Source organism: Vitis riparia, chromosome 13 (assembly GCF_004353265.1).
Source record: "Vitis riparia cultivar Riparia Gloire de Montpellier isolate 1030 chromosome 13, EGFV_Vit.rip_1.0, whole genome shotgun sequence".
Classification (NCBI taxonomy): Eukaryota; Viridiplantae; Streptophyta; class Magnoliopsida; order Vitales; family Vitaceae; genus Vitis; species Vitis riparia.
Genome location: NC_048443.1, coordinates 6,000,720 through 6,024,922, shown reverse-complemented (window position 1 = coordinate 6,024,922; position 24,203 = coordinate 6,000,720). Strand labels below are relative to the sequence as shown.

The 24,203-nt window shown below is 30.1% G+C and overlaps 1 protein-coding gene across 1 annotated transcript; it reads left to right on the top strand.

Moving 5' to 3' along the window:
• Positions 1-17,794: 17,794 nt before the first annotated feature.
• LOC117928848 (NADPH:quinone oxidoreductase-like) lies at positions 17,795-21,335 on the top strand. Its single transcript, XM_034848916.1, has 3 exons — positions 17,795-17,954; positions 18,035-18,226; positions 20,852-21,335. The coding sequence occupies exons 1-3, from the start codon at positions 17,858-17,860 to the stop codon at positions 21,151-21,153; spliced, it is 591 nt and encodes a 196-aa protein (XP_034704807.1). The 5' UTR covers positions 17,795-17,857; the 3' UTR covers positions 21,154-21,335.
• Positions 21,336-24,203: the final 2,868 nt, after the last annotated feature.

Below are 24,203 nucleotides of genomic sequence, written 5' to 3'. Positions count from 1 at the left end.
AATAGGTAACCTGACCTCCGGATCCAAATTCGGTTTTCTGCAAACATGTTTTTTCCAAATAAGGAGTCACAAAGAGTTTTCTTTCTTATTTTGTTTTCTCTTTTTTTAAAAAATAAAACAAAAATAAGTGGTGACTCCAAGTCTTTTCAAAAAATCAATTCTTCACAAATAAATAAAAAATGAGTCTCGTCATTTGAATGAGGACGCATGTGAAAAATGCGGGTCCATAAAATGCTAATAAAAAAATATAAAATATAAATAAATTAAATAATATTATAAAACATGAGAACTTATGAGATTATGTGAATTTGTAGATGATCATCTAGATTGATGGAAATCTCTTTTGTGACTCCTTCCAAGTGGAGAGACCTCTAATGAAATATTCATTGAGTTTTCTTTTTTAGCATTACTGTTATTCTTTCATCTTTTCTTCTATTTTATTTTACAACAAATAATAAAATTTTATTTCATTTTTTTAAATTTCATACATCTTATTAACAATTAAATAATATAATTATATTGTCTAATAAAACAAATATATTAATATATTCTTATCATAATTTAATGTAACAATATTAAAGATAAAATAAGGAAATATTTTAAGTTTTCAAAAAAAAAATATTTATATATAATTTTAAATTTTTATAATTATCTTTAATTTGAATAATATATAAATTATATATTTATGATGTCATATTAATGTTTACAAGTCAACAACGGGTTCAACCATTAAACTGCAACTTATAACTTCTCATTCAATAACTAATCTAGTTCTGAAAACAGTGCTAAGTACACTAATAATGTATCCAAAACAAACATTATTCCTAATTACCACTAGCCATCTAAAGACATATTTTCCCCTTATTTCATACAAGAAATCTGGCCATTGGAATTTGCTTCTATTCTTCACATTTGTTCACCTAGGGTTGAATTTGTGACAATTAGGGATTTGTGGGATCATCTGATCTTGCAATTTGGAGATTTTTCAAATTACAATAAATGGGTCCTCGATTTGTTTTCATTTTTGTATCTTTTTGTGTGGAATTTCGCATGTATAGTCATTTATTCTTATTAATTGGAAATTTGCCATCAATATGCATAAATTGGTTTTTAATCTTTAGACTAACAACACTATGCATTGTGCATTATTTAAGCTATATTTGGTTCTTGGAAAATTTGAGAAAAAATACAAGGAATAAAAATAGAGAGGAAAACTAGAAGGAAATAAAAAATGAAGGAAAATAAAAAATAGATTTAAAGGTAATAAATTATTTTTTCTATATTTCTTCAAGTTCATTTTACTTATTTTCCTTCATTATATAAAGATTAAATAATTTAAAAATGAATAAATTTATAATTAATTTTAATTATACTTGATTTTCTTTCACATATTCCATAGTAAAACCAATCATGAAAAAACCATTTTCCTTAACATTTTTTTTCCTTAGTATTTTCTGGGAACCAAGTATAGCACTAAGGCTTTAATTTGAGTTCCTATGGCTTTCTCTAATTCATTAAACATTCCTTCATTGCTTTGCATAGGCTTGAAGTCATCATTTGATACAAGCAAAGAAAAAGAAATAAAATTTCAAAATCAGAAATGTGAAAGTGATAAAAAAGTTGTGACTAAGACATTGTAGTATGACACAGGGTCTTCTTCAACTTTTTGTAATTCTTCTTATTCATTGAAGTCCAGATGAAAGGAGTATGACTATCTTCCCTGGTAGGACATTGCAATCTAGTCTGCTTAATGATCCTACTGTTGTGAACATATTCACCTTAGGGAAGTGAACACTCTTTGATTGTCGTAAAAACTTACAATTGTTATTATGTCCATTTTTTATTTACAATTAATCTTTTCAAATTTGATAAATGGATCAAATATTCCAAAATGGTTTCAATACTAATGTAATCTAATTTTTGTAGACGTATTTAGTATGATGTAATGAGAGAAATTTGATTAATTTTAACTTTGAATTTTACTAATTTAACTTTTTTTTTTTTTTTTTGTTATGAGAACTAATTTTAACTTTTCTTCCATGTACTTTTGCAGTTTTGCCTTGGTTTCTACTAGTGTAACGGAAACTATCCTAAAAATAACAAAATCATCTCAAGGTGCTACTAACAACATACAGATGTATCAGCCATATGTTGTATCAGCCTCAACATCAACTACAAGCATTTTCTTCTTTAATGCTCCTGCCAACAATTCTTACTTATTTAGTTCCAATTGGCAAACCACTAAATCTCCTATATTTGGTTCAAAATCAACTAGGTTTTCTTTTAGAGGATCCTTAGCTTTGGTTGCTAGTAGCAATAGCGCACCTATGGTTTTTGGTTCCTCTACTAGTGCCTCATTAGCATCCATGTTCTCATTCAATTCATCTACTATCATCGCCTCTTTGTCATCATTCCCCTTATCATAACCTGTTTTTGGTAACTTTAATTCTATTTTCTCATTTGGTTCAGTTACAAGTAATCATGATAAGATGAATACAGAGGATAATATAGCTAAAGACACTGTATAAACATCCAGACTTGCACTTCCGGTACTTGGTCAACCAATTATCTCTCCTTCGTCATCAACTGCCTTCATGTTTAGATCAGCAATCTCTTCAAGGTATTTTGGGTAATTACGTAAGATTACACTTAAGTTGGTGAACAAAGTCTCTAGATTGGGCTAATTGATTAATTAGATGATCTTATGGGGTTAATTAATAAATTAAAACTCATTTTAAGCTAGACTAAGTGACCCAAGCCCTTTGGTGGGATCAAGTCACTTAAGCCCAGTTAAGAAACCTTATAAGTACCCTTTTAAAAGTTAAGGTTTCAAGTTAGTTTTCTTACACCATCTAGAGAGTAGAGAGAGTCATAGCCTCCACCATTCAAATCCTCTCCACCATTTGTGTGTCAAGATCAAGTTAGAGCCATTAGGTAGAAAATCTTGGGTGTATGAAACCTTCATATACTTCAAGTTTATCTTCTTTGAATGGAATAGATTTAGGAATGTCCAAATCTAAGTTAAGCACACTAATATGAAAATTTGAATCCTAGTATTGTTTTAAAATGCATATATTCCGTTGTGCATAATATTTAGAAAAGCCTAAGAAGATTCACATGTAATTAACCTATGAAACAAGACTAATTAATTTAATAAAAACACCCAAAAAGGGGTGAATTGAGTTTTAAAAACTTTTTGGAAAACTATTCTCAAGCAACAATGAAATAATAATAAAAATAAAGAGATAAGGGATAGAGAGATTGAAAATGTTGATTTATAGTGGTTTAGCCAATTCCGCCTACATCCACTTTGTTGAAGCTCCTCTCGAGTGAGGGTTCCAATAATTTGAAGCTTTAACTAAGCTCCCAAGTACTTACAATTAGATTCTTTGGCTTCAATGGACATTATAAGCAATCTTTCAAGTTTTATCTTTAAATTTGAAAGTTAACACTCAATCTTACTCTAATAAATGAGAGTTCAAGATCATTCAATCTTAGCACAACTAATGAGCAAATACATGGAAGTCAGGATGAACAACAAGGGTGCACTAAATGAATATGCAAGTGAAATATTTAATGTATTAAGAAGGAAAGAGTGCTTTGAATATGAGAAACTAGTAGGTAAGAAGTTAATGTGAGTGTTTTCTCTACAATAAAGAAAGGGAGTTGTCTATTTATAGGCTTTCAACCTCGAACACTTAAAAAGACACCGATTGGCCTTTCTCGGTTGATCTCCTGTTTGATTGATTGACTAGTTGTTGAGCATTTAATGCACTGTAGGTGACCATTAAGGTTCATCTAGACCTTGACCAGGAAATGGGCAGCTTTGACCGAGAGAAGGTTGTCCTTATCCAAGAAGACTTCCCTACTAGATAAGAGAGAATAGTTTTGTGCACACTTAACTGGTCTTTAACTAAGAAAGAGAAACCGATTCAATTGGTTCCCAACCGATTAAGCCTACCCTTAATTGGTTGGACAATTTTGGTTCAAAAATATTTCTTTTTAAAACATAATTCTTTCGAATACTTAGACAACATCTTTATGTACTTTTATAAATCAAGTTTGAGAGGTTTTTGTCTAAAGTTTTGGATTAAAACTCAAATTTAGAAAATATGATCTTTTAAGGCTCAAAACGAGTATAAATGAAATATGAATGAAAAGATTAAAAGACCTTAGTACATCCAAGTATTCACCTTACATAGGGTTCTTAAGCTTAAAAGGACTTCATGCACACTTGATTTTGCACTCTTTTGATCCTTTGATGAATAACTTGATTGTCCAATTGAATTTTGCATCAACGCTTAAAATTTATCTTGATTTTAACATATTAGCAAACTAACCATGTAAAGTTCATTTTTCCTTTCAACTACCTTATTTTGTTGAGGAGTTCTAGGAGCTAAAAAATTTGGTCAATTCCATGCTCATTGCAATGAGTTTCAAAATCAATGCTTTCAAATTCTCTCCCATGGTCACTTCTTATAGAAGTGATTACAAAACCTTTTCATTTTGAACCTTTTTGCAAAACTTTAAAAATTCTGGAAAAGTTTATTATTACTTTTTTACTTCAAAATAAGACTCATGTGTATCTAGAGAAGTCATCCACAATGACATAAACATAAGATTTTCCTCTAAGACTTGGTGTACTAGAGAGACCAAATAAATTTATGTGCAATAATTCAAGTGGTTTAGTTGTGGAAATGAAATTTTTGTTTTTAAAATAGTTTTTTTATTTGTTTTTCCACATGACATGTTTTACAAACTTTATATTTTTAAAAATTTATTTTGAGAAGACCTTTAACAAGTTCATATTTGTTGAGTTGTGAAATGAGGTCCATGTTAGAATGTCTCAACCTCTTATGCCACAACTAACTTTGATCATGTATGCTTGAAAAACATTTATCATAACCATCATATTTTGAAATATTAATTATGTAAATATTATCATTTCTATGGCCTGTAAAAATGATTTTATCATTTTGAATATCTTTAATGATGTAATGAGATGCTTAAAAAATCACTTTAAAATCTTTGTCACATAGTTGACTAATACTCAAAAGATTATGTTTTAAACCATCAACTAGTAACACATTTTCAATAAAAGAGGGGGTGTTATTACCAATATTTCCTTGTCCAATGATCATTCCTTTGGCATTATCTCCAAAAGTCACATATCTCATTTCTTTCTTGTGAGGAATGTGAACCTAAATTCATCTCCAATCATGTGTCTTCAACATCCACTATTCAAAAATCACTTGTCTTTCTTTGAATCCTACAAGCACAACTTAAGTAGATTTAGGTATCCATATCTTTTTAGACCCTTAAGGGTTAGTGACCTTAGGCTTTTCAATTCAAATATTTTTGGTTTTTGAAATTAAAACCTTTTGAGGACCATCTCTAAGTGGACAAGTACTATTAATGTCTCATCTTCCATGAAAATTGCAAGCATTGGAAGGGTTTGCATTTGTGGATTCTTGTCAAAAATGCATTTTTTACTAGCTAGTATCATTTCAAAAGATTTTTGTTCACAAGAAAAAATAGAAAGAAAGGACATCAACCGATCATTCTTCTTTTCCAAAACTTCATTCTTTTTCAAGAGAAATTTTAGCATTTTCAATATTTAAAATTTTTTCTTGCATTTCAAGTTCTTGAATTTTATTTTTAAGAGAATGATTGTGATCCCGCATTTTCACATGCATTCCACTTGATGGCGAGACTCGCTTTTGTTTTGTTAAAAATTAATTTTATAAATATTGGAGTTGTCACTTAATTTTTTGTTTTATTTTTTAAAGGGAAAACAAAATATAAAAAAACCCTAAATATGACTCTTGAAAGAAAAGATAGGTCTGTGAAAACTAAGTTGGGTTCAAGAGTCAAGTTACCTATTGGGAATGTACGACAAAGAACCGTAGCAGCCTTCTAAGCCCTAAAAGCTTGTGTGAAACCAAGGTTTGGTTAATCTTGATTTTGATGATAACAAAACAAGGTTTAGAAATAATGATCATATTTCAAGTGTGATTAGGCAAGACGACTTCCAAAGTGGCAATCCAAAAATAAATCAAGCCAAGGAGAAATCATGAAGAAGAAGACCACCTAAAAAAAAAGAGTTTTTCAAGATCAAAGCTTCTTAAGATCTCTTTGTAAGGTTGTTGGTGCACTAGGATTTTCATGCATTTCATTCTTTATTTATGCACCAAAATCATCCAAGAGTAATATTATTTTAAATATCTTAAGAATTGGATGATTTCATGTTTTCAACTAAAACCTTGTGTTAAATGATTTTCAAACTTGTGTTAAAATGTTTTAAGTTGAAAAAGGTTAAGTGTTGAGCCAAAGAAATGGTTCAACCGGTTCAACCGGTCGACCGGTTATGCTCGTCCGGTCAAGAACCGGTTGAGGGAGGCCAAAAAGTTTATCTCTATCCCAGTGGCCTTCTTTTCCCGATCAAGGTTGAACCTCAATCGGTCGAGGTCTGATTGAGGTATAGGCGAGGTCCGGTTGAGGACCGATTGAGGTCTGGTTGAGGCCCAACGGTCACTTTCCCTAATGGCTAGTCAACCGGTCGACCCCTAGCTCGACCGGTCGAACCCCCAATGGCTAGTTTGGTTTTTTTCTTCTATAAAAAGGCTCCAATCTTCATTGTTTCATGAGCTGAACCTTTCCAAATCATTCTTGAATATATTTGAGCCTTGGAAGAGTGTTTTTGAGTGCACCATTATTTCATAACTTGCATATTTTTAGTGCATCATTCAATCCTAATTTTTCTTGTATCTTTGAGCCTAAAGTTCTATTGCTAGGATTTTAGTGAGATCAATCTTTGTATATCTTTGAGAGGAATTTTCTCAAGTGAGAGGTATCACTTGAGAGGTTGTTCAAGAGTAGGATAACTCTTGAGAAGTGTAAAGGGTGCTTGGAGCCAAAAGTCCAAGAGGGTGAATTGGAACCATAATCCAATTGTATTGCTTGAAGGCTTGGTTTGGAAGTCTTGGATTAGTGGAACCTCAAGCTCAGGATTGAAGCTAGAGGAGAGTGGATGTAGGCCGGGTTGTGTTGAACCACTATAAACTCTTGTGTTTGCTTTCTCTCTTCCCTACTCTTTAATTTATATGCAATTGTCTTTATATTTCTTATTATATACTTGCATATAATTGTCTCTTCATTCACATAGTTTATATTTGCAAAAAGAGACCATCACCCTATTCGCCCCCCCTCTAAGGTGATTACCATAGGTTGGATTAGCCTCAAGTTCCTAACAATTGGTATCATAGCAAGGCTTCTTGTTAAGACTTAACCATCTAAGAAGTAATGGCTATTCCATCAACCTCATCCCAAGTTGAAAGTTTTTCAACCACCCGACCTCCACTTTTCACGGGAACCGATTATCCTTATTGGAAAACCAAAATGACTTGGTTTATCCAATCTACTAATCTTGATTTATGGGATGTCATTGAAGATGGTCCCCACATTCCTTCAAAATTAGAAAATAGAGTGATGGTCCCAAAACTTAAGCATGAATGGGATGAACTTGATAGAAAGAAAGTTCAATTAAATGCCAAAGCCATTTTTATCTTACATTGTGCTATTGATAGAAATGAATTTAATTGTATTTGGCATTGTAAGTAGGCTAAAGAAATTTGGAAACTATTATAAGTCACTTATGAGGGAAACGACCAAGTTAAAGAGTCTAAAATCAATATCCTTATGCATGATTATGAATTATTTTCTATAAAGGATTTTGAATCTATTGTTGAGATGTTTTCTAGGTTTCTTGTGATTGTGAATGAACTTGAAGCCTTGGGAAAGACCTACACCGAAGTAGAGAAAGTCATGAAGATCTTAAGGTCTCTACCAAAGAAATAGGAAACAAAAGTGACGGCTATTCAATAAGTGAAGGATCTTACCAAGCTCTCACTTGAAGAACTCATTGGGTCACTCATGACTTATGAGATAGAGTTGTACAATCATCAAAGAGTTGAAGAAAATGAGAAAAGTATAGCCTTTATGGCTATAACAAATGATGATGAAGAGGAAGAAAGTGAAAGTGAAAGTGATGAGGTAAACTCCAACTCCAACCATTTTGAATTTCAAGATGCACTTCAAGAATTATATTTTGATCTTGAAAAACTTGTTTTCAAAAATATCTCTCTCAAGAAAAAGATTTCTTGTCTTCTAAATGAGCTCAACGAGGATAATGAAAATTTTGAAAATATTGAGAAGACAAAAATCCCTTTTGAAAAGGAAAATGAAGAGCTAAAAATTCTCAAATGGCCAAAAGACTTTTGATATGATTTTGGCAAATCAAAAATTGCATTTTTGATAAAAAGAAGTTAGCCTACAAGCCTTTCAAAAATCAATTTTTTTTAAAAGGAAACCTCTAGTTTTTCGCCTTTAACTATTTGCGATTTTTGTGAAAGAATAGGTCACTTTGGTGATATTTGAAAATCCCTTCATGTTCTTCAAAACTCTAAATTATTTTGGATTCCAAAGGAAAGAAAGACTAACCCTCTAGGACCCAAAAAGATATGGGTACCAAAGGTTTCTTAAAATTGTTTTGTAGGGATCCATGCAAAAAGGAGGATATGTTTACCTTAGAAAGACCGCGTTGACAATATTGGTAACGGTATCCCTTCTAAAGCTAAATTTGCAATTGATATCATTTTGCTAACACTTGGTATATCTTTTGATAATGTAACTTTTGGTATCACTTTGATAAAATTGGCATATTTGTTAAACCAAGGTTTTGGATTTAAAAAGATTTATATACCTATGTAAAATTGAATGATCATATGCTTGTGTGCCCTAAAAGTTTTATTTAATTCATGTTAAATATCTTTTTAATGCATATGTTCTCCCATATATTGTTTTCCAAATCATGCTTTAAATGGGGAATACTCTAAGGATGAGCAATCTTTTATTTGGAAACTATTCTCAAATGAAAAAGGGGAAGATTCATTTTTATGAGAAATTATATTTTTTGATAACATGTGATTCCCCTTATATACTTTATTGAAACTTTTTGTTGATGATAAAAAGGGGGAGAAGTAATGGTAGGTTGCTAACTTGGGAAGATATTTCAAATATTGTTTTAGCAATCCTATTCATATTGATGTTATGTGCTTTATTGGTTATATTTGTATGCATCATTTTTAATAATAATGTCTTGCCAAATTGCTAAATGCTCTTTATGCTATTTATGTTTGATTATATCATTTTGAGCATCCTTAATATACTCCTTGAAAGTTTCTAAACTTAAATATTTTCTAAATTCAAAGGAGCATATATTGAGGGGGAGCCTTTTAGCAACCTTAGTTTTGTCATCATCAAAAAGGGGGAGATTGTGAAACCAAGGTTTGGTTAATCTTGATTTTGATGATAACAAAACAAGGTTTAGAACTAATGATAATATTTCAAGTGTGATTAGGCAAGACGACTTCCAAAGTAGCAATCCAAAGACAAATTAAGCCAAAGAGAAATCATGAAGAAGAAGACCACCTCAAAGAGAAGAGTTTTTCAAGACCAAAGCTTTTTAAGATCTCTTTGTAAGGTTGTTGGTGCACTGGGACTTTCATGCATTTCATTCTTTATTTATGCACCAAAATCATCCAAGAGTAATATTGTTTTAAATATCTTAAGAATTGGATGATTTCATGTTTTCAACTAAAACCTTGTGTTAAATGATTTTCAAACTTGTGTTAAAATGTTTTAAGTTGAAAAAGGTTGAGTATTGAGCCAAAAAAATGGTTTAACCAGTTCAACCGGTCGACTGGTTATGCTCGTCCGGTCGAGGACTGGTTGAGGGAGGCCAAAAAGTTTATTTCTCTCCTAGTGGCCTTCTCTTCCCGTCAAGGTTGAACCTCAACCGGTTGAGGTTCGGTTGAGGTCCAGTTAAGGTCCGGTTGAGGTCCGGTTGAGGCCCAACGGTCACTTTCCCTAACGGCTAGTCAACCGGTCGACCCCTAGCTCGATCGGTCGAACCCCCAATGGCTAGTTTGGCTTTTTTCTTCTATAAAAAGGCTCCAATCTTCATTGTTTCATGAGCTAAACCTTCCCAAATCATTCTTGAATATATTTGAGCCTTGGAAGAGTGTTTTTGAGTGCACCATTATTTCATAATTTGCATATTTTTAGTGCACCATTCAATCCTAGTTTTTCTTGTATCTTTGAGCCTAAAGTTCTATTACTAGGATTTTTGTGAGATCAATCTTTGTATATCTTTGAGATGAATTTTCTCAAGTGAGAGGTATCACTTGAGAGGTTGTTCAAGAGTAGTATAACTCTTGAGAAGTGTAAAGGGTGCTTGGAGCCAAAAGTCCAAGAGGGTGAAGTGGAACTATAATCCAATTGTATTGCTTGAAGGCTTGGTTTGGAAGCCTTGGATTAGTGGAACCTCAAGCTCAGGATTGAAGCTAGAGGAGAGTGGATGTAGGTCGGGTTGTGCTGAACCATTATAAACTTTTGTGTTTGCTTTCTCTTTTCCCTACTCTTTAATTTATATGCAATTGTTTTTATATTGATTATTATATACTTGCATATAATTGTCTCTTCATTCACATAGTTTATATTTGCAAAAAGAGACCATCACCCTATTCACCCCACCTCTAAGGTGATTACCATAGGTTGGATTAGCTTCAAATTCCTAACAACTTGGTATTTACTAAGTAAGTTGAGGTATTTGTGGAGATTAACTAGTAAAGCAGTGGATATCATGGGTCAAAGTATATATCAAAACATGCACACCCAATAAGCAATAACCATAGAAAGTGAAGAACCTACCTTTATAGCTTGTTAAGTGCTTCCATAAAACAAAACAAAATTAGTTCATAAGCAATAACATCATAACATACACAATATGCATTCTACCCAAGATCAATAGGCAAGGACATCAACATAGAGATCAAACAAAACAAAGCTAACCAATAACAGGAAATAAGCATACATGCTAATGCACATAAAGAGGTAAGGAAAGAAGGCGTACCTGGTTTAGCAAGCATAGTATTTCTTCCAAGGGCGATATTTAATTTATAAAATACAATAACATTGAATTTAAATAATTATATGCATATAGGTAATCAAATACGATTAAAGAAACATGATCAACTTCAAAATCACACAAAATCATAATATAATTTGGATTTTTTTTGTTTGATTAATCCTATATTGTTTCTCAACTAAATGATTCCTAATATTGCAAAGAATTGAAATATTCCCTAAATGATTTAAGCTTTAGTTTAAGAATTTATTATTTAAGTAAATGGAAAATCATATAAGAGAAATAAAATTCATTTTTAAAGCATTTAGCATGTTGGGACTTTAAAGTGCAGTGGAACTTTTGGAAGAGGCTTTGGGTCTAAGTGTTAAGACTACTCTAGCTGTAGAAATTATATCTCATCTTAATGTTAGATATTTTTAAAAATAAAAAATAAAAAATATATTACTTTCTAATATTTAGTATTAAAAAATGAAATATCTCTTACATTAATATTATTTGAAAATCTTTTTAAAACTGACTTTTTCATACATTATTGTCATTTCGAATTATTAATAATTAAAAATATTATAAATAGTGTTAAATAATGTATATAAGTTATATATCTAAGGCATGTTGCCGAAATTATACTATATGTTGATATTTATTTTGAGTATATTATGGGTATAACTTTTAAAAAATTTTCCTTTTTTGAACCAAAACAATTATCATTATTTTAATTATTATTTGCTTCACAAAGTGATCAACATAAAAGAAATTTGAAAAAAAAAAAAAAAAAAAAGAAGAAATTTATGACCATAAGATATATGTGTATCTTATATCTTTAACGATTTTTTATGTCAAGGATATGATTAACATGAGAAAGAAATTGAATAATATTTTTACGAAAAATCAATATTTTATAGTTTATATTTGGGTAAATTATTGTTTTTGAGTTTGACTAGGATTAAGAAAATTATTCTTTAGGGTTAGCCCATGGGATTTTGTAAATATATAGCTTTAGATAAAATTTAAAGTGAGAGTTCAGAAAGGCAACTATAAAAATTGTTAAATTCATAAGAAGAGCGTAGAAATAGGCAATAGATGTATTGCATGTGTTAGACCAAAGGTTGATTAATCTCAATTTTAATGATAAAAAAAAAAAAAAAAGGATTTGAATCTAATGATTATATTTAAGTGTGAAACACAAAAAGGTGTCTTAGGAATCATTAAGAAGAAGATGCATGAAGCAAACAAAGAATTCAAGAAGAATAAAAGAAAGTTTATCAAGTTTATCATTAGAATATTTTATGTAAGATAATGAGTGTAGTAAGTTAGGATTATATATTTTTTAAAGCATCAAAACATTCATCCATAATTTTTTAATTAGTATTTCACTTTTATAATTCTTTTTAAAGATGAAAAGACCTACCTGGACCTACCTAGCTTAGGAGACTACCTTGAATATCAGGTTTTTTCATGAAAATCTTTGAAGTTTTCTTAAAAGGAATTCTCGACTTAACCAAGATGCATTAAACTTTGAAAACATGTTCTTAGGTTTTAAAGAATTTGTTGGTGAATGGTTGTAGCCCAAAACTCACTCAAACTTGCATTTATTTCAAGTAGAGCACATGTGGATGTCCATGTAGACGACCACTTGCCCTATGATGTGGGTTTTTGGCTAGTGGAAGGGATATGAATGATCACTTGCATTATATTATGATTTTTGGCTATTGGAAGGGATGTGGACATTCACCTCGACGATCACTTAGTAATGTGGACAACCACCTAGGTTAGTCCTTGAGGACGATACCCAGAGTACTACAAAAGTCATATTGACTCATTCTCTAGTTTTTCTTAGACAAAGTTGTTACATTAAAAGACTTAGTATTTTGAACAACATAAAATCACGATCAATGGATCCAACCAAGATGAAAGAAAAATGCATTCAATGGGGAGACAATGTACAAGAAAAGGTAGATCATTAGCATTGGTAACTTTGGTAAAAACATATCTTCATTAAGAGAAATAGTCTCTTAATTGTGAGTCTAATTCATAAAGTTCTTAAAGCAATTTTTGAATCATCATGTAGCTGCATCATAAAAAATTTTCAAATTTTTATAGATCATTTAAGGGACTTATTGATTGTTATAAAAAAATCAGTGGTTAAGACAAATGCTTTATCAAAAAGGAAAGTTTTCAAAAAATTTGAAGAAGTATCTCTTGGTTTCAAATGACTTGAACAATATCTAGAGATATTTGTGATATTTTATCAATTTAAGTCTCTTGATTGAGAATATGTGAAAAATGCGGATGAGCTAAAAATTGAAAGAAGCACATTGATGAAATTTAGCTTAACGACAAGGTAAGGGAGGAGTATTAAAAGTCAAATGAAGTTAAAGAAAACTCCACAACAAAGAGAGCAAGCAAACAAATAATCTTCTGAAGGAATAAAGGTAATATCAATCATCATCAAAGGATCAAATTAGTATAAGAAATGTATAAACTTTTGGTTTTATCTAAGAAATGCTTCAATTATTCTTGTTATTTTATCCTATTGATTTGAAATTTTTCATAAAGCAAAATTGAAAATGTTTTTAATTATGGTCATACAAAGGAAATGATTTTGATAAAATTGAAATAATTATTAATCCAAGGTTTGGATTAAGAAGAAATCGCCATTTATGAAAAACTTAGGTGAAATAAAATAATCATGTGCTTGTAGGTTTTAATAATGTTATATTGTTGGAAAATAGTGATATGCTTTAAAAGAAGAATCTTTTTAAAAAAATTTATCAAATCATGCTTTAAATTGAAAAATGTTCTAAGATTGAACAAATTTTTATTTGGAATATGTTTTCAAATAAGAAAGGAGGAAAAGGGGAAAAATGATTTCATCTTGTATATTCTCATGTAAGGTATCTTATCAATTGCTAATTGCTTATTAAGTTGCTTATGTTGATTATATTTGTTTTAGCAATCTTACATATTGATGCATTGTAATTAAATGATTATACATGTATGCATCTTGTTTATTATTGATATCCTATCAATTGCTAATTGTTCATTAAGTTGTTTTTGTTGATTATATTATTTTTGGACACCCTTAATATATTCCTTAAAGTTTTTAAACTTGAATGTTTAAGATCTAAGTAAGGTGTATCAGTTAGGGTTTGCCAAGTGAGAGGTATCACTTGGGAACTTTAAGAGTGAGGCATCTCTTGAGAAAAATTATAAATGTCCATCGGAGCCAGTTAATCTAAGTGTAAAGCTTGAAGGCTTGGTTTAAAAGCTTTAGTATAGTGGAACCTCAAACTTGAGATTGAAGCTAAAAGATAAATAATGTAGGTCGGATTTGGTTGAATCATTATAATTAGAGTTCGTATTTCTCTCTTCCCTGTTCTCTTTATTTATATGCAAATGTTCTTTATGGTTATATTGTTACTTATTTATCTGTTATATTCTTCATAGTTAATAATCATATAATTTGCTTATTAAGTGTTTACTTTAAATTGGTATAATTAGAATCCTAATATATTGGGCTTTGGGTACAAAGAGGTTAAAAGAGTTTGAGCATATAATTTTAAAGTTTATTGGTAAATTTAATTCATTTTTCCTGTAGATGTAGGTAATTATGCTAAACAATGTATATTTTTTTACCTTTTTTATTTTACTTTTTTTAGGTGTTGTGATATTCCCAACAAGTGGTATCAAAGCCATCATGTGAAGATTGTGAAAAATATTTTTGAAGATTTTTTGCACAAAATTTGATATTAAGCACTTCAAAGGAAAAAAGTAATTTCAATACATAACAAATTACTGTTAAAGATATTTTGGTGCAATTAGGAGTGTAACCAAAACTGAAAAAATTGACAAATCAATGCACACCAACCAAAAATCCAATCATATTGGTTTGGTTTTCAATAATAAAAAATGTCAATTTGATTTGAGAATTTTGTAAATTGACTTTGTCGGTTTAGTTTTCGATTTTCTTATTTCATAAACAATAAAAATTAAATAAAACCGATATTCTAAAACTTATATATAATTATTTGATATTTGATAAGTTTCTTTTATATTAGATCTATTAAAGTAATTCATTGTATTTATATTATAGTCAAAATAATTTTAAATGAATTCAATATACTTTTAACATCAAATCCAAGTTGGTTTCAATTAATTTTAAAAACAAATTAGACTTAGAGCTTAATATAAATTCAAATTAATGAGTTTTAGATTCAAAATAAACACAAATTTATAACTGAGTCGAGGACTAAAAAAGGTCATTAAGTTGGGTTGAAATTGATGTATGAAAACCAAACCAAACAATCTCAAAGGCTTGTTTAAAAAGGCCATTAAGTTAGGTGCAATAAAAACTTTTCAAATTATAAGGCAAGAAACTAGGGAGTATAAGATTAAGAAGAATTAGAAACAAAAATAGTAAACACTATTTATTTAAGTTTCTCTCCCTAATTAAAATATAATATTTTGATTAAAAAAAATTCTTCTGATTTGTAGGTAAAGTTAACGAAAATTTACATGCCAAAATCCTTAACAAATAAATTATATATAGAGAAAAAAATTATATAAACTAAGGATGAATGAAGAATTGATGTTGGGGATTATACAAATAAATTTAATAAGTACACAGTTCAATTATTAAGTATTGAGGTCAAGATTGATGGGGAAGTTCAAGATGTTATTTTATTGGCAACTCTATTGAAATCATATGAGACATTGATGATTATAATTTTAATTGGAAAGATGATTTTGACTATGAATGAGATGTCAACTACTCTTTCAGAGCCAAAATATTAATAAGAGTAGTAGTTCATCTCATACCTTGAACAAGTTCTTTTAGTGAAGTCTAAATCATATTATGTAAAGAGTAAATTATGATGGAGATATTACTATGGGAGAGATGATTATTCCCGATCACTCTTTCAAGGATGTGAAGTATTACCACTATTACAAAAAGGGACATGTCAAGAAATGCTAAAAATGCACTTAGATGAAAAAAGAAAACTTGAATCCCAAGAGACTTCATATTCTCCTAATGTTGTTGATGAAAAGATGTCATGAAATGCAAACAACGTACCCAAAAGCAAAGACAAAACTTGAAACCTATGAGATTTCAAGTTTTGCTAATGTTGTGAATCCAAATTTTGATAATGACGATAATTTTTTTTTATTTTATTATTATAACTGATCCAAAATTTTCTCACTTTTAGATTTTAGATTGTGGATGTTCATTTCATATATGCCCATATAAGGAGTGTTCTAACACACAAGGAATCTGACATCAATATTATTTTAATACCTAATGATTCTAGTTTTAAAGCCCTTGAAATTGGTATCATGAGGATGAAGATATTGGATAGTATGGTAGGCACATTACCTCATGATAAGTATATTCCTAAATTGAGGAGAAGTTTAAATTCTTTAAAGGCTTTAGATACTCTAACTGATGATTCTAGTTTTCATTTTTTTTATAGAAAATATACAAATTTTATGTTTATTCTTTTGTTGTTATTATGAAGTTTTGTCTCATTTACTATTTAAATTTCATATATATATATATATATATATTATAAAAATATTAAAATTGAGTTCGGGTTAAGCTCGGATTGTTTGAATCTTAGTCCAAGTCCAACCCAAATTGAGCTCAGATTACAAAAATCTAACCAAAGCCCAACCCGAATATTTAAAATTATTACCCAAAACCGTCTAAACGTTAAGTTAGGTTTGGATTGGTTGGGTTAACCCAAGCCCAGTTGCACCCTATTATGAATATTAATAAAGATGCTTTAGTAATTATAAAGGGAAAAAAAAAAGTGAAAAATTTACAAAACTTTGATTTGTACTTAGAAAACCAAATTCCATTCCTATTGTATTATACTTCATTTCTATTCTATTTTCGTTCTTATTTCTACTTACAAAACTTAGCCAATAATAAAAATTAGATACCATGATGACTCCTCGTGGTACTCATGACTCTCACATGACTTTTATTTAAAAATAATAATCTTATTATTTCTTTCATCCAAACTTTTATATATAATCATATTATTTTTCAAATAACAAAAAAAAGATGGTATTTTCATTTTAGTCGTTTTTACTTGTTTTTTGAAAATTATTTTAAAAAATAATTATATAAATAATTAAAAATAAATTTTTAGACATAAAACTTATTTTAAACATATTTAAAAATAATAAAATATATTAAAAACATTTTAGACTGTTAAAAATATTTTTATTTTACAAAAAATCAGAGTTTTCAAAAACTTTTATTAAAAACTGTTACCAAATCGGACCTTAATTATTAGAAACCTGATTTATTATCAAAAAGAGAAAATAAGGTGTTTTTAAAAAACAATTATTAATTGTTTTCACTTATTTTTAATTATTTTAAATATTTAAAAAAATAATTATATAAAGATATAAAATGATTAAAAATAAAATATTATAAATAAAAATTATTTTTAAAAATATTAAAAACAAGTTAAAAATATTTTATCTTTTAAACATACTTTTTGTTCTATAAAATATTAAAAAATAATTTTAAAAAACAATTATTCTTCGTAACTATTTTCGATTTTTTTTTTTTAAAGTGACAAAATCCAATGGACCACCCAAATTTCTGGGAGAAAGCATAAAGTAATATTAGTTTTTTCCTTCTTCGGGCGCGCACATGCGTTGGTTGGATTTCAATCCACACCGTCCATCAGGCTGAAGGTGTTTTAGGATTCTCCCCCCTCCCAGCCAATTAAAAAACATAATTTAATAAAAAATAAAAATAAAAAGAAAGAGGTTGAGGTTAAATCCACGGGCATCATTCATCTGCTCTGGTTGTCACTGCAAGAGAAGACGAAGACGAGAAGGTAGAGAGAGAAAATGGGGGCAGCCATAGAAGTCAAGCCAGTTATCAAAGTCGCGGCTTTGTGCGGTTCCCTTCGCAAAGCTTCCTTCAATCGCGGCCTCATCCGTTCTGGTTTTCTCTCTTTCCCTATTCTTTTCACTCTGTGTATTACGTCTTTGAGCAGGGTTTTGATTCGGTGTTTTTGGCCACAGCGATCAAGATTTCCAAGGAAGCGATCAATGGTATGGAGATAGAGTATGTGGACATCGCGCCGCTGCCGATGCTCAACACGGATCTCGAGGTCGACGGAACGTATCCGCCTGCTGTGGAAGCTTTTCGCCAGAAGATTCTCGAAGCCGACAGTATTCTCTTTGCTTCGCCGGAGTACAATTACTCTGTCACTGGTACTAGCTCCTCTTTTTATTTTTTATTTTTTATTTCTAGCTTTGTGCTCTGTTTGGTAACTCAGAAATGGTTGGAAACGGAAAGAAAATTGTTACCGTTTTTTTTGTCTCAAATTGTGAATGAAATCATACTAAAATTGAGAATCACCATATTTCACAACATAAAACCCTTCACCTTTTTTCTTTTTTCTTTTTTCTTTTTTTTCCCGTAAAAGTGAGAGAAATCAATCTCTCTTTTAACATTTTTTTTTTTTTTCATTAGGGTGGTTTTAGGATAGTTTTTTTTACCATTCCAACTCTTACAAATTATTCCCCTTGATCTCTTATTACTTGAACACCCACCCAACTCCAACAGTTATCCAAAATTGGGTTGGGCAAAATTGGGTTGGGTTTACCAGACTTGTGTGCACCCACCCAACTCTAATATTAAAACATTTTATAGATAATTATTTTAAAAATATTTTTATTAAAAACATTTTGAGAAAAAACAACATACTTTAAAAATGTGTTTACGAGTTATTTTAGAAAACGTTTTTAATATTTTTACCACTTAAACAATAAAAAATTTCAAGTGTTAAAAATATTAAAAGCATTTTATGGAAGTGATTTTAAGTTCTAAATGTCGTTTTATAATAATTTTAAAAGTTATTTTTAATCTAAGAAGATTTTTTTTTTAAATATCATAAACATTTCTAACTATAAAATGATTTGTGAGTCAGCTGATATTTTTCCAAGAAAAATAAGTGATTTAATATTTGACAGAATATGCTTTTCCTTTATAACCTACACAAAATTTACTAGTTTTTAGCAAACAATCCTTTTGGAACTGCCAACAGAATCTTTCTTTAATCACTGCACGTCAAGATTTGTCGGATTGGGCTGGCAGCAAAAATGGTAAATTTCTATATTTTCACATTTCTCTTTAATAACTCGCTGGAAAAAGATTTTGTAAGAAATTTCCATAGCTTTCCCGGTGCCATATCTCCGTGATCTTAGCTCAGTAAATGGATAGCGGAAGTTTTCTCAAAATTTGTTATTTTTTAATTATCTTCCATTCTTTTTTCTTTTCTTTTTTCTTTTTTATTTTTTATTTTTTTATATATATAACATTTTCAAGATTACTTTAAATTTTTTTTATATATATAGCCGCATAACAGTTTTTCTAGGATATCTATTTTTCATATTAAATTGAAAATAAAATTTTATTTTTGAAAACAATTATTAACTGTTTTAAAAATTCACATCGTGTATTTTCATTGTTTTTTCAACAACATAATTGAAAAATGAAAAAGAAAAGAAAGTTGATGCTACGAATACCAAGAAAATATATGTGGGAGAGCATAAATTTATGCACTCAGGTAAAATTGAATATTCTGAACCCCATATTGGAGGACTCAAAAATCTTTGCACGCTTGGTTTGCATATTAATAATGCATTCACCATTGATGGGTCTAAGGGATTTCAGGATGATACCGCGGTTCCATCTTCGCATGGTTGTAAAGTTGTCAGGAGCATTGGTATAAATAATAGGTGTGATAAAGTTTGAATTTTTAAAGTAACTTAAACCTAATGATTAGCATGTCAAAGGCATCAAATGGAGTGAGTATTTTTCTATAAATTATCTTATTGAATTAATGAAGAATCTTACTTTACTTGGTTGTGTCAGTGTCTTGGGATCACTGCCTAGTTCTTCTATATATCACACCACAATTTACATCCAAGATTTAAAATTTTTGAGTTTTTTGATTTATTTAATCAGTGTTATTAAAATTGATTGAATATCTATATGTGCTTTAGTGAAGCTCAAAAAATTACAATTTGGTTCTTTGTCCACTTTTTTTTTTTTTTTTTTAACTTCATCTTGAAAACTAATTTTTGTCATAAGACCACGTGTATGTCTTTTATTGTTGGATAAGAGCTTGTTTGATAGTAATTTTAAGAAGCGTTTCTAACTTTTATAATATTTAAAAATTTTTATTAATAAAATATTAAAATGGTTAAAAATATTTCATAAAATCACTCCCAACTTGAATGATAAAAGATTTTAAGTGTTAAAAAGATTAAAAGTGTTTTCTAAAATCACTACTAAATGGATAAATGGTTTGAGTTGTTTAAGTACCGCACGTAAGCTTAGGAAAAGCTTAAGTTTGTGATAAAAAGCTCGTAAGAATTTTAAAGTTTTAATTGCATCATCTCTACTGTGCTTTTCAATCAATTTCATGTCTGACAATATGTTCCTTTCTAAATGAAAAAAACCAAACAGTTCTGCAGAGATCCACCCTTAAATGGACAAGAAAAGAGAATAATAATTGGTATTTGAATCGAGAGCAGGAAAAATTTTAAAAACTCTGGATTGTAAATACGGTCATTCCTCTAACAGATGTTCTGTATCCCTACCTAATACCTAAAATAGGGAATAAATTTACAATCAAGGATTAGAACGAGGAGCTTCCCTGACGCCAACCTGTTTACATTCTTAAACAGAACTTAGTTCACTATGTAACTTATATTTTTCAGGGTAATGAATGTCGCTAGAATTCATGTATGTGCTTCATCGAAATACAACTTGTATCTTGCGCTTATAATCGCAGACTAATTTTCCTATTCTGCATTATATTATATCAGCTCCTCTGAAGAATGCAATTGATTGGGCCTCTAGACCACCAAATGTATGGGCTGACAAGCCTGCTGCAATCATTAGCACAGGAGGGGGTTTTGGAGGGGGATTATCGCAATATCATCTCCGCCAGATCGGTGTTTATATTGATCTCCATTTCATCAATAAGCCCGAGTTCTTCTTGAAAGCATTCCAACCTCCAGCAAAGTTCGATGGTGAAGGCAACTTGATCGATGAAGACGCCAAGGAGAGGATAAAGGAGGTTATTCTATCCTTGCAAGCATTTACTAGGCGACTCCAAGGTAAGTAAACAAACGAATGGGCTTTTGTGCTTCAAACCATGCCATGTTTTGATTATCCTGTTCAAATCGGTTATGATGTAGGAGAATAAATCTTTAAATTGTCTGTAACATTTTAGCTTGGAATTGAGACATCACCTTTTACTCTCAATCTCACTAGAAGATCTTATTGATCTTCCTGGTTTTTTTTTTTTTTTTTTACCTCTATTTTTTTTTCTTTCTTGGGATTATTTATTTTTCCTTATTATTGCTATTGTATCCAGGGTGTTTTATTTTTAAAAATAAACAATAAAATATATAAGTAATATAAAAAATTATTGAAAATTTGAAAAATCATGAAATACAAGTGTTTTAAATTAATTATTTTAGACAAAAAAATTATTCTAATTATCCTCAAAAGACCTAAAATATATTAGATTATGATGCAAATGCTTATAGAATAACAAGGGAATTTGTCAAGTAAGTTGAGGCGAAAATGGAAGAAGGGTGCAAGAGGAAACTTTCATTAATTATTGTTTTCTTCCTTAAGCACGAAACTCAAATTGGGTTGTTAGAACTGTTCAAATCGGTGTAGTAATAAGCACAATTACCCTCGTCTGAGTTGTCTGGCTTAGGAGCTTGAGACAATTCTCAACTCTAACATGTCAATTTTATTATTATTGACATGAACCATGCTTTTCCGAGTAGCATGCTTCACAATTGCTATATATCCAAATATGAGTGTTTTTGAAATGGAATTGGACCAATTGGAATGCAGACTTGATCATATTGCTGATTTGGTTCATGTTTTGGATTGTTTTGAGCTTTCAATTAATATTGAATTGGTGTGGAAATATAATTAAGATGAGGATTTGTTCATATATCAGAAAGTCTATATGTGGTTGCCCAATTGGCCAGGATACATATTGAGAAGTATGGTCAATAAGTAGCAAATAATCATAGGTTTGAATTTAGAAATAAATAAATCAATTGAAAGTCTTTAATAAGTAAAATAATAAAATTACTATTTTTTTTTTGTCTTTTTCCTTATTTTTTCTTTATTATTATTATTATTATTATTATTATTTGAATTTTTTAGGTCACAATAATACGATTGGTGTTGTAAATATTAGTATTTTTAATATTATTTATTTATCATTATTATTTAAGATTAGTATTATTATTTGATATATTCTTGTAAATAATTACTTATTATTAAATAAATAATATTTATTTGGTTGGTGATTCATTGAAAAAACTAGATATTGCATCTTCATGTGTTGTATCACCCTCAACATTAACTACATGCATTTTCTCCTTTAATGCTCCTACCAACAATTCTAACTTATTTAGTTCCAATTGGCAAACCACTAAATCTCTTATATTTGGTTCAAAATCAACTGGGTTTTCTTTTGGAGGATCCTTAGCTTCAGTTGCTAGTAGCAATAGTGCACCTATGGTTTTTGGTTCCTCTACTAATGCCTCATTAGCTTCCATGTTCTCGTTCAATTCATCTACTAGCATCGCCTCTTTGTCATCATTCCCCTTATCATAACCTGTTTTTGGTAACTCTAATTCTATTTTCTCATTTGGTTCAGTTACAAGTAATCATGATTAGAGGAATATGGCGGATAATATGGCTAAGGACACTATACAAGCATCCACACTATCTCCCCTTCGTCATCAACTGCCTTCATGTTCAGATCAACAACCTCTCCAGGAGCTAATTCCTTCACATTTGGAAGCCAGCAAAATCTAGTCACGCCATAAAACCCATCATTTTTCCAAGTTTCCAATAGTCTAGATTATAATGCTGGTGGGAGCATCTCACTAGGCATTAATAGTGGTGATAAAAAGTTAATCCCTTTAAGAGCTAATCATTTCCCATTTGGAAGTCAGCATAATCTAGTCTTGCCACAAAACCCATCTTCTTTGCAGGCTTCCAATAGTCTAGATTTGAACAGTAGTGGGGGCTTCTCATGGAACACTAGTAGTGGTTGTAAGGCTAATCAAAGAATGGTGAAAGTTAAACACCCTTGACGAAAAGAGTAAAGACAAAATGTTATAGTAGTTAGTTTCTTTTTCAGAGGCCTTAGTTATATGGGGTTTGATGGGCAAATTATTTTATGGTGAGACATGCAAATGCACTACAACTAAGTAACTAGATACTCACTTTTTATTCAATCATGAGTCTTTTTATGTGCCTATGAGCCTATGGTGAGTCATGACATAAGACTATCAAATAGTCATGACTTTCACCAAACTCCTTCATTTTGTTGTTTCTCAACCTTGAGATAATATCGAGCTTATGGTAAAGTTAACAATGACTTTGACCTTTGGATGAGATCGTAAGCTGATTATATATTCTTTATGGATTGAGCCACTATTGATGGAAGTCTAAAGCAATATGTATTCTAATAAAGACACTATGATATCTCATGAAATTGAGACAAAGTGTCCCCTTAGGTGATCCTAAGGAGACGTGTTCATGTAAATTATAGTTATAATAGTTCCTTACATAGAACTTGACATAAGCTCTTGTAGAGCTAAGATATGTTCAACTCAATGATAATAAAATTAGTTTTGAAAGGTTGATAGCTTTTAGATTGTTAGATTACGGATACTAATTCACAAGGAGACTAAACGCAATGGATACCAAGTTACAAACTTGAGCATTTAGTGTCCCATTATTATTTACATAAGTTATTGGAGTGTAGTTGATTTTCTGTAGTAGGATGTTAAATCAACTTTAGAATTGGATTATGAGGTATCAGTACTGTCTTATGGGTCCTAATGGTCCTCGCTCAAGGTCATATACCTTGTTAGCATGGTTTATGAGGGTTGGATTAGTTTTTGGTTCACTTTTGTGCATAAGGGTATTTTGGTAATTACATAAGATTGCACATATGTTAGTGAACAAAGTCTCTAAATTGGGCTAATTGATTAATTAGATGATCTTATGGGATTAATTAATAAATTAAACCCATTTTAAGCTAAACTAAGTGACCCAAGCCCTTTGGTGGGATCAAATCACTTAAGTCCAGTTAAGTAACCCTATGAATACCCTTCTAAGGGTTAAAGT